The sequence below is a fragment of the Colias philodice genome, chromosome 10 (assembly GCF_061535455.1).
Source record: "Colias philodice isolate Cphi_HAF_F1 chromosome 10, ilColPhil1 Martin Lab GWU primary, whole genome shotgun sequence".
Taxonomy (NCBI): Eukaryota; Metazoa; Arthropoda; class Insecta; order Lepidoptera; family Pieridae; genus Colias; species Colias philodice.
Genome location: NC_143095.1, coordinates 9,343,750 through 9,358,516, shown reverse-complemented (window position 1 = coordinate 9,358,516; position 14,767 = coordinate 9,343,750). Strand labels below are relative to the sequence as shown.

Sequence of the window (14,767 nt, the reverse complement as noted above, 5' to 3'; positions counted from 1 at the left end):
TGTTAACTCGACCGTGGACATCAGTTTACAGATTCTTTCATCCTGTATATTATATGGTAATTAATGAAAAAGTTTTAGTATTATTCTAGTTATGCCATCAAAACATAAAAAATAAAACCGCAAACCATGCTTCATCTGATAAAATAAATTCCCACGAATTAATAACTTTTTACAGTAGCCAACATAAAATTAATAATCTCTTTATATATAATGTTAATGTGTTACAAGCATAGATAAGCAACCATTTAAATTTGCATTTTAAGCTTTAATAATATTCTCATATCGCCGCCGGTGTAAAAGTTACGGGAATTAGATTATCTGTGGCATAACAGCGTGAAATTCGATTACTGTGCATCTTTTTGTTAAAAAAAAAACTGTTACTACGCCACGCTTATTAAGTTATTCGTTGTACTACGGTTATTAGAACCGGTCAATATTTCTATGAACATTATCCTTAGTATATTTTAAAGTTCTTCTTTTATAAATACATCCTATTCCATTTTACAAGAGACAAATATGGTATTTAATAATTACCGCGTTTATTAGGAGGAGTTTCATGAGCAATACAATAGACTTGAACGCTATTGCCTAGAAATAAGGTGTTAATTTTAAAGAATATTTTTTGCAACACTACTCAAACATTTTTATCATTTTTTAATAGGCCATTGTTAGTCTAGTTGTTCAAAGTACGTCAATATTATTGCCGAACACAAACCTCAAGTTTAGGGCATAATCCACCGCGATGTTGCATGTCATCGAACTTTTAAATTCTTGGACATACCACTTTCCTGTAGATGTTTGGAAACTTTATTTGTCCAATAACTTTATATAACTGTATGTGTCCTAAATAAAAAAAAGACGGGTTGCACTCCGGGAGTGCCGGCAGAAGTGAAAACTTGATTATTAACGTTGAGCATGTTTGATATTTTGGAATGGTATCCGTCTTACGCTTTTTCGATCAGGTCGTGTGTCCTGACGCGAGTTTAAGAATTATATCCATTACAGAAAAAGTGCTCAACGCTAAAGAAGTTTTCACTTCAAAAAACTTTATAACAATACAAATTTTCAGATATAATTCGACGCCAGCGTCACCAGCTGAGAACCGAGTGCAGGCGCGCGCGGAACTTTCGCAGCGACACAACTCGTCACCCGACACGGGGCTCACTGGGGAACATGCTAGTAAATTGTATGTGCTTTTTGTAGATTTTTTTGACGTGACAACGTCTTATAATTCGATAGAGCCGCCTGCACGCACGAAAAAACATGACTCATGCGGCGTTACCTCGCTCTGAGGCGTTCCATGTAAGGCTTGAAGTCCGAGCGAGACCTCGGAACGAACGACAAAGAAGCACAATCGGACGTTGTCACGTTCAACTATCGTCAGTAAACCGACTTTACAGACAACCAATTTTTTTATTTAGTGTAGAATATCGGAATGTTGTTTAAAGTAGAACATTTTTAATGGACTTGTACTCGTACTCGTAATGATACTTGATATCTGTTCATTTTGCCGTACTTAATTGTATAAAATTAATACCGAAAGTAGTTAATATTCGTTCAATAGTTATAAAATGTGTTGGCTAAGAATTTTTGAGTGTGATAAGTAATCGTTACTTTAAAATTCCTGAACAACCTATGCAACTTCGTCCGCCCTCAACATGAATATTTTCAATTTTGACAATATTTTTTACACAACACAAATAATATTAAAACCAAGTGCCTGATATTATACCATTCAACCAAGTAAACGTTTTCGTCTTTATCGATTTAATACAATATATAAATATTTAAAGGTTTTATTCTTCCAGATTCAACTCGCAGCCCGCGTCGCCGGCGGGCGGCGCGAACTCCGCAGGCGAGATGTCGCGAACACAGCAGCAGATTGTAAGGACTTCACGATCTGAGGACCACTTGCAGGTAAATACGGCAAATTATTTATTTATTTATTTAATTCTTTATTGCACACACAAAAGAAATAGAGACACATGAAGAACAGATAAGAGGAAAATATGTACAAACGGTGGCCTTATCGCTACGTAGTAACTAGCACCTACAGGCTATATAAGGCTGGTAATGATAGAAATACATTTTTCATAGGCAATGTAGACTAGATGTAGTTGAAATTGGTGGAAGATCACAAAAAATAGATAAATGAAAATACAAAGGTTTATACATGTCCTCTTTTCTTTGAGACAGTGGAACACTTATAATTTAATAATAGAATAACCCGCTACGCCACGCCACGAGGTTTCCGCTATTAGATAAAACAGAGAAACAGGTTATATTTAATCGATGTTCTCACAAGTTTTCACTTGACGACAGCAAATGTAATTACAATACCGATACATAAAATTCGCCCTGGCAACGTCAAAGAAAAACAAACAAGCAATCAAACTTTCGCATTAATAATATTGCTAAAAAAACTGTCATCAACCCTGTGCTTTTCTTATTACCCAAAAAGTACTACATAGTATACAATGTACATAATAAACAAAACACGAAAGTTCCAGAAGGAGTCGTCCCTCAGTGCGGTCGCGGTTGACATGGAGGAGGATGTGACGTCATCGCTCAATACGTTACTAGACGCGAGACCGGATTCAGCCACGCCGGGACCGAGGTCGGAATCGGATGAGCGGGATCGGTATGTTTATTTGTTGTATAATTAGGTGAATTAATTTAATTTTGTATGTAAAGTAATGAGGAAATAAACTATATTAAAGTTTATAGTGTAGAAAATAACTTAGGAAAACTTTATAGTTGATAAAATAATATGAGAGGATACTGAAAATCAATTTAAATAATACTTTTAAAAATTATTAAATCTGGATTTTATCCTAATCATGTAGTTTTTTATCTATATTTCCATACCTACACGAATATCCGCATAGATAGAATTTATTGTCTAGTAAAGGCATGCTGCATTGGAATTTGATACTTACGCACACGTTATAAGGGTCATTTTTGTTCAGAATCGTGTGGACGTACAACGCGCCGGTTTCGCAGTGTAATGGGTCCGCTACTTCCAACTCCACATCGATCTCAGATGGCATGTCACAAAGGTATGCTTATGGTTTGAAAAAATGTTTTTTTTTTTTTTATTCGCTGTATTTGTATACAGGATTTGTGTATTCCAACAATATTAAAGATATTATATTATTGTTATGATGTAAGTTTAAATCTATCTCGAAATTTGTTATAAAATCTACCTACACAAGGAAAAAAAAAAGACGGGTTGCACTCCGGGAGTGCCGGCAGAAGTGAAAACTTGATTATTAACGTTGAGCATGTTTGATATTTATGAATGGTATCCGTCTTACGCTTTTTCGATCAGGTCACGTGTCCTGACGCGAGTTTAAGATTTTATACCCATTACAGAAAAAGTGCTCAACGCCGCTAAAGAAGTTTTCACTTCAACAAGATATACCTTAAATACCATTCATCAAACATTCGTCAAACAGTACCATTGTTTTCATTGAATTCAATTCAACGACAGTAATATCATGAAAATTCAAGGAAAACTGCCTTAGGGTGCTTTTCCATCAATAATGTGCGATTATGTGTAGCGAGGAATGTGTTTGTAAGTAACCAATTAGTATATTCAAACTAAATGAAGCACCCTAAATCTTGTCGAATAAAATATGACATAATAGTATCTAAACGCTACAGAACGCACACTCTCCGCCTCCCGCTAAAATTAAACACTTACCTCACCCCGCACGATCATGCTATAAATGGTCCGCATTTTACTGCAAGGACGATACACAACGAAGATTGACAACATTAATCAAATTGACTTAATTTTATTATTTTTGATTTGTGATTATCGTTTTTCGTAGAAAATGGTTAGATATTGTGCTGTTTACGTATGTATTTCATCAGAAAAACGCGTATTTTTTTTACGCTAGTCACAAATGTGCCAACCATAAAGCGTTAACACACACATTTGCAGTCTCTACAGTGTGACTGTCAAAACGATAATTTTGTATGGAGTGTCCGGGGTGTGGTATGATTTAATAATAACTAGATTTCCGCCCGCGGCTTCGCCCGCGTTTTCAAAGGAAAACCCGCATAGTTCCCGTTCCCGTGGGATTTCCGGGATAAAACCTATCCTATGTGTTAATCCAAGTTACCCTCTATATGTGTGCTAAATTTCATTGTAATCGGTTCAGTCGTTTTTACGTGAAAGAGTAACAAACATCCATACAAACTTTCGCCTTTATAATAGTATTAAGATTGGTCCCAAACAATATGTCTACACGACCACACATAAATCATAATGATCTGTACAGGTCATCGTCCCCCGCGTCGCCCACGTCCGCGTCGTGGTCCGCGGTGTCGCCGCGCGCCACGCCGCACCGCCACCTCGCGCCGCACCACCACCGCACGCTCAACGGTATACTATACTATTTTTTTTTTATTAACCTTATACTGCAGTTTTGAGCAAAAAATACAGCAAGCAAGGCATCCTAAGGCAACCACTGAAAATCAGTTTATTGCACTGAGTGGCAGGCCTTTTGTGGCATACATATATTTAAGTTAGATTTAAGTTTCTTGTTTTATTTTATTTTATTTTATTTGTATCTTTTATGTATCCCATTATAAACGTATTTCATTTAATTTAATTTCATTTCATACTATCGTCATCATCATCATCATCATCATCAGCCCATACATTATGTTGCCACTGCTGGAACACGTCCCGGTAACATACGCTACACGTAGTATGCACTACGCATAGATTATACGTGTCGTTGGTATGGTTACGCCGCTTACAGTATACGGGATACAGACTGTACGACGTACGTGTCGTTGCTATGGTTACTGCTGTTACACTGAGATTTTATAGATGTGATTTATACTATATAATGCATCACATCACATCTTATTGCATTGACACACTTATAAAGTGTGAATAATTATTATTTCGACACATAGTAATCGCACAAAATTTTATTTATTCTCATGACACAATATGACTTTTAATTTTCCAGGTGATATGAGCCTCTCAGAGGCCGTATCGAATATATCTAGTCCAGACTTCCAAGACCAAGACGACATGTTCGAGACCGGTCGGGAATGTCCCCGGATGGAACTATCCGATCCGTCCGATTCCGATTCGACGATATTGGTGTCGGAGCCGTGCCATAAACGGGCCAAGTCCAATTCGACATTTTCGGACCACAGCAGTGACGTCACGCTCAACGGGGGAGAACAGAAGGACTATAGGATAGTGATACAAGTGAAGGGACCAGATAAGGGTGGAAATAATAACGACAACTTGAACAATAATAACAATATGAATTATGCGCAAAACGGTAAAGAGAACGGGTGCACGTCGCCGGAGAATCAGGGTTATCAGGTAGGATATACAATTCATATATTATTGTGAATATACAATTTGAAAAGAAAACTTTTGTTTCGGAGAGAAAACGGGTGTGTTCTCCTATATTTTACTGCATCGACATAAAAATAAACAAAAAATAGTTTTAGCTGTTTTTGGTAAAATGTTAAGAATATTTACATAATATGGTTAATTTTAGGGATGTAACGATACCGATACCGATACCGATACCGATATATCGGCCGATATAATCGGCACGCCGATATATCGGTATCGCCGATTATAAAACAACCGATACCGATATCAAACAATTCAAAAAACCGCGCCCAATGAACGATGCGGGAGGCCGCCCGCGCGTGCGCACTTTGTTTTTTGAAAAAACTCTACCAATAGCAAACTTTTATTGAGAACTGATTGTATGTGTATAACTTAAAGTTTAACTGACTTTGCAAAATAATAATACTAAAATAAATGGTTTTCTTGTTTTTTTGATTTGGCATTGTTATTTAAAAGAATACGATTAACAGTTGAGTCTCTGTTAAATGTTGGTAACTTTTATGCATAATTCACTATTTATTTTTCTATCAAGCCATCGATATCGGTATCGGTATCGCCGATATTTGATTACAAATATCGGTATCGGTATCGTATCGGCAAAATCATGTATCGTTACATCCCTAGTTAATTTCATAAATCACTATTGAAAACTTTTAATATGCACTGAAAATGAATAATAACAAAGAATATTGTTATTTTGCAGGAATTGGGTTCAGACGCAGGCTCAGACGAAGGTTCGGACGGGGACTCGCTACACTCGTTCCACTACAGCCCCAAAGCGGTCGACATTCCGTCAGCGGAGAGACTGGCCAAACGCCTCTACCACTTGGATGGCTTTAAGAAATCCGATGTGTCGAGGCATCTTAGTAAAAAGTAGGTTTAGCTCAAATTATTAAATTCTTAAATTAATTGTTTTTTTTTTACATTTTTTATTTTGCTGCGAATTTTAAAAGTCTTTTTCCTTGGATATATCTGCTGTACAATTCTTTTTTTAATCTCAGGTTGACACTGGCGAAGCCTTTATGCCTTACAACCTGTGCCGTATACACATAAATACTTAATTTCTTAATGTCCACAGCAACGAGTTCTCGCGCGCCGTGGCCGAGGAGTACGTGAAGCACTTCGAGTTCGCGGGCGCGACGCTGGACTGTGCGCTGCGCACGTTCCTGTCGCGGTTCGCGCTCAGCGGCGAGACGCAGGAGCGCGAGCGCGTGCTCGTGCACTTCTCGCGGCGCTACCTCGAGTGCAACCCGGGCTCGTTCAACTCGCAAGGTGTGTGTGTGTGTGTGTGTGTGTGAATGTAGTGGAAATTATTTCGATATCAGTGAAACTTTGTTTATCGATTATATTTCCGGAACAAATGCGTGTGCGCACTTAACGACTATATTCTGTATATGTTTTTAATTAAAAGGTTGTAGATTATCCACAGTCGCTCCTAATATAATTTTAGATAGCAGGATAAATTCAAAATATTTTCTCAATTTTATGCATTTATTTTTTTGTGTACCGACAACTAATACGCATGTATACGCAGACGCAGTACACACGCTGACGTGCGCTATAATGCTGCTGAACACGGACCTGCACGGGTGCGGCGGCGGCTCGTTCCGGCGCATGTCGTGCGCGGAGTTCATCGACAACCTCGCGGAGCTCAACGACGGCGACAACTTCCCGCGCGACACGCTCAAGCAGCTCTACCACGCGATACGCACGCAGCCGCTGCAGTGGGCTCTGTGAGTGGTTGCTCTGTGCACGCAGATTATTTATTTTTATTTACTTCAGATAAATTTAATATCCATATAGTTGTTAGTAAAATGGCCTTAAAAACTTATTAACGTACTAGATTTCCGCCCGCGGCTTCACCCGCGTATTCAAAGGAAAACCCGCATAGTTCCCGTTCCCGTGGAATTTCCGGGATAAAACCTACCCTATGTGTTAATCCAAGTTACCTTCTATATGTGTGCTAAATTTCATTGTAATCGGTTCAGTAGTATTTTTCCGGACGTATAGAAATTTTCCTGGCTTATCGAAATTTTCCTGTCTTATCGAAATTTTCCTGACTTATACTAATTTTCCTCATCTATATAAATTTTCCCGACGTATAGAAATTTTCCTGACTTATAGAAATTTTCCTGACTTATAGAAATTTTCCTGGCGTATAGAAATTTTCCGGACTTATGAAAATTTTCCTGTCTTATAAAAATTTTCCTTTCTTATGGAAATTTTCCACCTTATAGAAATTTTCCCGACTTATGGAAATTTTCCTGACTTATAGAAATTTTTCCTGACGTATAGAAATTTTCCGGGCTTATAAAAATTTTCCTGAGGTATAGAAATTTTCCGGACTTACGGAAATTTTCCTGGCGTATAGAAATTTACCATGTTTATAGAAATTTTCCAGGCGTATAGAAATTTTCCGGACTTATGAAAATTTTCCTGTCTTATAGAAATTTTCCTTTCTTATGGAAATTTTCCACCTTATAGAATTTTTCCCGATTTATGGAAATTTTCCTGACTTATATAAATTTTCCTGACGTATAGAAATTTTCCTGGCTTATATAAATTTTCCTGACGTATAGAAATTTTCCTGGCGTATAGAAAATATTCCTTTCGTATGGAAATATTCCGGACTTAGAAAAATTTTCCTGACTTATACGAATTTTCCTCATCTATATAAATTTTCCCGACGTATAGAAATTTTCCTGACTTATAGAATTTTTCCTGACTTATAGAAATTTTCCTGGCGTATACAAATTTTCCTGACGTATAGAAATTTTCCGGATATAAGTCCGATTCAAAAGTCTTTATTTATTGCGTTCTTCAATTCGAGTGGAACTGAGACTACAAATACCGTCAAATGTTTGACAGAAAGAAGTGCTCAACTTTTATATGGGAAAATGGAATTGTCGTCTTACTCTATCTTACTCGCAATTTTTCCTTATTTTATCACCGTTTAGACCTACCCTGGACTACGACAAACAATTTAAAACCAAAATCAGCTCAATCGGCCCAGCTGTTCTCGAGTTTTAGCGAGACTAACGAACAGCAATTCATTTTTATATATTATTATTATAGATTATTACAGATTATTGTCTATGGTTTATCTATAATGAATGCTATTATAGTTGTAAATGTAACGTGTACCTTTGTATTTTGTCTGACTAATCGTTTGAAACAAATAAATTTGCCCCACTAAATAACTGTTTGTTTCACATCAAACCAATGTATTTTTTTTTATGTGTGTATACATTTAAAAATCAGTTGAAATTATACAGATTTAAGATATGTTGTCTTGTATAGTAAAGAACATTCTTGAACCACATAAATTTCTTCCCACAGTACATTTCATTTGCATTATCACTACATAGTATAAAACAAAGTAGCTTTCTCTGTCCCTATGTCCCTATGTCCCTTTGTATGCTTAAATCTTTAAAACTACCCAACGGATTTTGATGCGGTTTTTTTTAATAGATAGAGTGATTCAAGAGGAAGGTTTTAGTATATAATTTATTAGGTTTTAGGCAAAGCGGGCGAAGCCGCGGGCGGAAAGCTAGTTAATTATAATTTATAACTATTATCTACCCTCCAGTGACGCCGAAACGCCAGCGGCGACGGGCGGCGAAAACCGCAACAGCGGCGGCACTAACCCGTTCTTACACGTGCCCGACCAGAGTCGAGCGGTCGAGTACAAGAAGGGATACGTCATGCGCAAGTGCTGCGTTGAGCCGAATGGCAAGAAAAGTGAGTAGATGTCATCACTACATAGTCACAGAATACATAATAGTAGCTAAACGCTACAGAACGGACACTCTCCGCCTCCCGCCAAAATTAAACACTTACCTCACCCCGCACGATCAGTATAAAAATGGTCCACATTTTTCTACAGGGACGATACGCAACGAAGATTAATCATTAATCAAATTGACTTAAAGTAATTTTATTATTTTGGATTTGTGATTATCGTTTTTCATAGAAAATGGTTAGATATTGTGCTGTTTACGGATGTATTTCATCAGAAAATCGCAAATTTTTTTTACGCTAGTCAAAAATGTGCCAACCATAAAGCGTTAACACACACATTTGCAGTCTCTACAGTGTGACTGTCAACACGATAATTTTGTATGGAGTGTCCGGGGTGTGATATAGTATAAAACAAAGTCGCTTTTTCTGTCCCTGTGTATGCTTAATTCTTTATAACATAACGGATTTTGATGTGGTTTTTTTAATAGTTAGAGAAATCCAAGAGGAAGGTTTTAGTATGTAATTTATTAGGTTTTAGACAAAGCGGATGAAGCCGCGGGCGGATAGCTAGTCCATCATAACAAAACAAGGCTTCATATTGGACTCGAAGGACCAAAACATGTTTTGTATATTTGTGTTAAGCCCAATATCCAACCTACTTGAGTTTTGAGTGTTTTTTGTGTTTCAAATTAAAAGTAATTACATAGTATATTATTGTGATGGATTAAATAGAAGAACACGGCAATGGTATATATGTCTGCTAAATTAACCATAAAATATCTAAATATATATAAATCTCGTGTCACAATGTTTGTCCTCAATGGACTCCTAAACCACTTAACCGATTATAATAAAATTCGCACACCATGTTTGATCCAACTTGAGAGATAGGATAGTTTAAACATGTAGGTACCACGGGCGAAGCCGGGGCGGACCACTAGTATTTTTTATAGTTTAGCAAGTCAATAATATACAATGTTTTAATTTTCAGCTCCATTCGGTAGAAGAGGTTGGAAGATGTTCTATTGTACACTACGGGATTTAGTATTATATTTACACAAAGACGAACACGGCTTTAGACGGAGTCAAATGTCGGATAATCTACATAATGCTATTAGGTAAATTATTTTACATTTTATTTACTACTTTAAAATTCGACCCTTACTATAATTATTTTTCAGACATAAAAGTACCATTGATGTTCATTTTATATATTTTGATGGCAGTCATATTTTGGTATTTCCAGGATACATCACGCGTTAGCAACGAAAGCGACTGATTACACGAAAAAGCAACACGTCTTCAGATTACAAACTGCAGACCAAGCGGAATATTTATTTCAAACTAGGTTAGTTTACATAAAGATATTTCTACACATAAACTGCACACTAAAACATGTTGAACTGATAAGGCCGCCAAATACACGATACTGTTTTTTGCTTTTATTTTTGTAAATTTCAAAACCTAAGACCGTTAATTTTTAACAGTAAATAAATAATTATTCCTTCCTCATAACAAAAAATAAACTCCATATTTTACATTATAATGCTAACGGCATTTGGGCTAAAGGCAGCGGGAATGGTTAAGTCTGATGACTAAACTGATGATTATTTCTATATAGAAAGAAAGAAAGAAAATACATTTATTTGTACCGATGCACATTAATACATAAAAAATAAATAAAATTAACTTATAACTAGTTACAACGCGAACGGCACAAAATGGATAATATCCACTCAGTGGTTTGAGAATCTAAGGACATATAAGACACTTAGATTCTCCACTGATTTTCAGTGGACACCACATTGACATCCTGACAGTGGCAGTGTACTTATGTTTATATTTACTTTTTCTAATTTTGCACCCATTTATACACAATTTATGTTTTGTACAACTCCGCAGCGATTCAAAAGAGCTGCACTCATGGGTGGAGACGATAAACTTCGTGTGCGCGGCGTACTCGGCGCCGCCGCTGGCGGGCGCGGTCGGCTCGCAGCGCAAGTTCCAGCGGCCGCTGCTGCCCTGCTCGCACACTAAACTGTCCATGGTTAGTGGTTGTTACGTATTATTTATTTATTTCATTTCATTAAGGATCACCAACATGACATACACTGTAAACAGAGAAAAGCATTAAAGTAATTACAGTACTCCAAAATTAATAATGCGCATGCAAATCTTCGCTAATTGTCGTATTTCCGAAAACACTCGAATCGTTGAATCGTAAGAGTCCTAAACAATGCACTTGCATTTTACACCTTGTTCCTCCGCGCTTGCTGCACAGATTTTGTTCGTGGTGTCTCCTCTATACGTAGTAATAATAGCTCAATGGTACAAAATAATAACGTCTCGTGTGTGTGACTAGCGCGAGCAGCTGGCCGAGCACGAGGAGCGCGTGTCGCGGCTGGAGGAGGAGCTGGCGGCGCTGCGCCACGCGCGCGACCACTCGCGCGACCAGCCGCACTGCAGGGACAAGGACCACTATCTCGTCTATGAGGTATGTGTGACTAGCGCGAGCAGCTGGCCGAGCACTAAATATGTACTAATATTGTATATTAGTACATATTTAGTTGTAGATACATAGTTATGTCGCGCGGTTTTTCTTAGTTAATATGTGACATAAAAATAATAGTGGTATGTCTAAATTCGAAAAAATAACTTGCCGTTTTCATGTATTATTATTTGAAATGTATAATTATTTAAATTTATGAAATGTTATTTTTTTTTTAAACTTCCTTACGAGTTGATTAATTAAAATAAAAGTTGTTTTTTTTTAATTATTACACAACGAATTTATGAAATCAGAGCATGCGTGCACAGTAGTTACACTAATTTTTAAAACTAAATTATTTCTCCACCTACTCTTTCCAACTTGTACAATGTCACTATTTCTATTTGAAGGTCTTATAACAGTTCCTCTGTATTGCAGATAAAGCGTTACCGCACGTACGCGTACGTGATGCGCACGCGCGGCGGCGGCGCGAACGCGGAGGAGGTCGCGCCCGCAGTGCCGGAGCGGGACCGGGCCGCGCCCGCACCGGGCCCGGTCCCCCCCGCCCCCGGCCCGCTCCCCTCACACGCCGCACCGCCACCCTGACGCGCCATGGCGGTGTTCGCCGCCTGCGTGCTCTGACTGTGCGCCCCCCCCATGCCCGCACACACTGAAGATACTCTAACACACATACATATACATAGCGACAGTGAATGTACAGAGCCGTGAAGTGTATAGAAACCCATATTCAACTTGTACAAACAACAAACTTGTGTAACCCATCTATGTATAGAAACCCAGCGTTCGGCCACACACACGCATGTAATATATGGGCGCGTGCGTCTCCGTAACACATACGCCCACATAGTCAAATACTAACAAAGATAATGAATATACGGAGTGAGTAATACATACGCCCACATACACATATACAAACAAGGATAATGAATGTAGGGAACTGTAATACTCTATATAACAAAAAAATTCGCCGCGCATATGTTCCAAGGGCCACGTGCTCTTCCACTACACCCACACATATGGAAGGACAAATTTTAACTCGAAATAAAAAAACTTAACATGCGGCCCCACCAAATGCAAAGCATATACAGTATACACACAAAAATAACAACAAATACAATATGGAAAGATAAAATTTAACTAGAAATACGCCAAATGATGGATTCCCCGCGTGGCTCCGGCCACCTACACCGATATAAAAACAATAAATATATGAAACAACAGAAATACTCAAGTAACCGAAAACAGAAGAATTTTTAAAATCATAAACTAGCAATAATTTAAACATTGATATAAAATCCATGCTAATTCATGTTTCATTTTTTTATAGGGTAAAAAACTATCTATAAATACATTTTATATCCATGTTTAAAAATTGCTATGCGTGTTGATTATTACTTCATGTGTATTGTGTATATTAGGACATAAAATATAATAGTGGGGGGTGTAAAATAACTTAAAAGTGAGGGGTGAGGTGCAGGACTGTAATCTAACTTATTCTGGTGTATATTTAATTAGAAATTCGTAAATGTATCTCTTAACCAATCTTGAAATAAGGTGAAAATTATTATCTATATTATTTCTCTTATATTGACTATAGTAACTGTGAAACATAAAATAAAATCTTCTTAACTTAGGATTGAGACATAAGTTACTCTAAAATAAAAGAGTGTGTGAATTGATTTAAATCGAAAATCGGCCAAAATAAAATTCAGAATGTTCTGGAACAATTTCGCTCAAGCTATCCGTATTTTTACCGTAAGTGTGCGCCCCAACGTGTTTTGGCCTAAATCAATCAGTGTGCGGTGTTCTTAGTGCCTCCTTCGAATTACAAATATACTTCAATAACATTTAAATAACAAATTTTTGAATTATTAAAGTACCCGAAAATGAAATAAAAATCAATAGTATACTGGTTCTATTACTATACTATGAATTCGAAAATCGATTAGCAAACGCGTATTATTCAATGATCAATGAAGTTAATGTTAGACATACAAATATTTATTATGAAATATGACAACTGTGATGTGCGATTGTATTGAATGAATTGGATATATTGTTCTAAATTAACGAGTAAACTAGTTAAATTAGTAAGAAATATGTAAGTATTATCGTTTGTACGTAACATATCCTACAATGGACACTATACCAAAAAATCAGGATTATCATGGACCTAAGCTTACTTAGTGAAGTATTTTAAAATTACTTGTAAGCGGACATAACGTGCAATACTAAAATGTTAACATCTATTCACAATATTTAAGAAAATACAATTATTAACTCGTTTGAGGCCTTCAAGAGAACACGAACATGACAGTTTCTTATATAAAATATATAAAAAATGCTTTAGTATTGCATTTTACGTTCATGATTTGGTACTAATTCCAATATAAAGTTCGGTAATTACGTTAAGCTTCACACTAAGTATACTTATTCATGGAGTGCAGGATAACGTAGCAATTTCATTATTATAAAAGAACAATTCTAAATTGATGATATAAATAGAAATTATTCGTCTTTACTCGACTATCCAGACTCTATGAAATAGGTATATAGAGAGCGGATGTAAGGTCATAAAAATTGAATAATGACAACTTCATGTATAACTCCGCTCGATTTGGGTAAATTTACTAATGTTCTAGGTAAGATTCAGTGTAAGCCAAGAAATTTACTAAATTAGATATGCTATGCTATCCGACAGCATAGCGTTATAATTAACAACATCGAAGGTTTTAGTCAACAGTTCATTCTAATCCATCATAAGACTGAATATTATACTCAGTAGACATTCCACTGTCCGTACGTTGAGTAAATATTAACATTGTCAAAAATAAACATTACCGATGATACCGAATGTTTTTAATGATTTTAAAACTGCGACAAGAATAATCGCATTAAACTTTTTATTTTTAATTAAAACGTTTTTTATAGGTACACATCCATAGAAATCTAAATAACAAGACACTAGAAGTCGTAAGCGTGCGTGACCTTGTCGCCACTCAGGTGATTTGCACATCACCAGTGCATTCGTCACTGTTCAGTTGCTCTGGAGACGTATGAGTGTATACATGGTGTGTTTCAGCAATTCCCATTGCGGAAATTCTTCCACAAGTTGTAAT

General features: G+C 36.8%; 1 protein-coding gene across 8 annotated transcripts in view; it reads left to right on the top strand.

The window, feature by feature from the left end:
• The window catches only part of Efa6 (Exchange factor for Arf 6), a 42,170-nt gene that overhangs the window by 25,083 nt on the left and 2,320 nt on the right, over window positions 1-14,767 (top strand). For 2 of the 8 annotated variants that reach the window (XM_089700183.1, XM_089700176.1), the window contains 15 exons: window positions 1,070-1,186; window positions 1,794-1,917; window positions 2,505-2,641; window positions 2,970-3,059; window positions 4,290-4,393; window positions 4,992-5,359; window positions 6,102-6,271; window positions 6,477-6,670; window positions 6,933-7,131; window positions 8,988-9,139; window positions 10,131-10,257; window positions 10,386-10,487; window positions 11,042-11,186; window positions 11,502-11,633; window positions 12,066-14,585. In XM_089700183.1, coding sequence (XP_089556309.1) covers window positions 1,070-1,186; window positions 1,794-1,917; window positions 2,505-2,641; window positions 2,970-3,059; window positions 4,290-4,393; window positions 4,992-5,359; window positions 6,102-6,271; window positions 6,477-6,670; window positions 6,933-7,131; window positions 8,988-9,139; window positions 10,131-10,257; window positions 10,386-10,487; window positions 11,042-11,186; window positions 11,502-11,633; window positions 12,066-12,233 — 2,329 coding nt within the window. In that variant the 3' untranslated portion in view covers window positions 12,234-14,585. Of the gene's footprint in view, window positions 1-1,069; window positions 1,187-1,793; window positions 1,918-2,504; window positions 2,642-2,969; window positions 3,060-4,289; window positions 4,394-4,991; window positions 5,360-6,101; window positions 6,272-6,476; window positions 6,671-6,932; window positions 7,132-8,987; window positions 9,140-10,130; window positions 10,258-10,385; window positions 10,488-11,041; window positions 11,187-11,501; window positions 11,634-12,065; window positions 14,586-14,767 lie in introns of those variants that run through there. The other 6 variants (XR_016316211.1, XM_089700182.1, XM_089700181.1 and 3 more) reach the window with 6 other exon arrangements.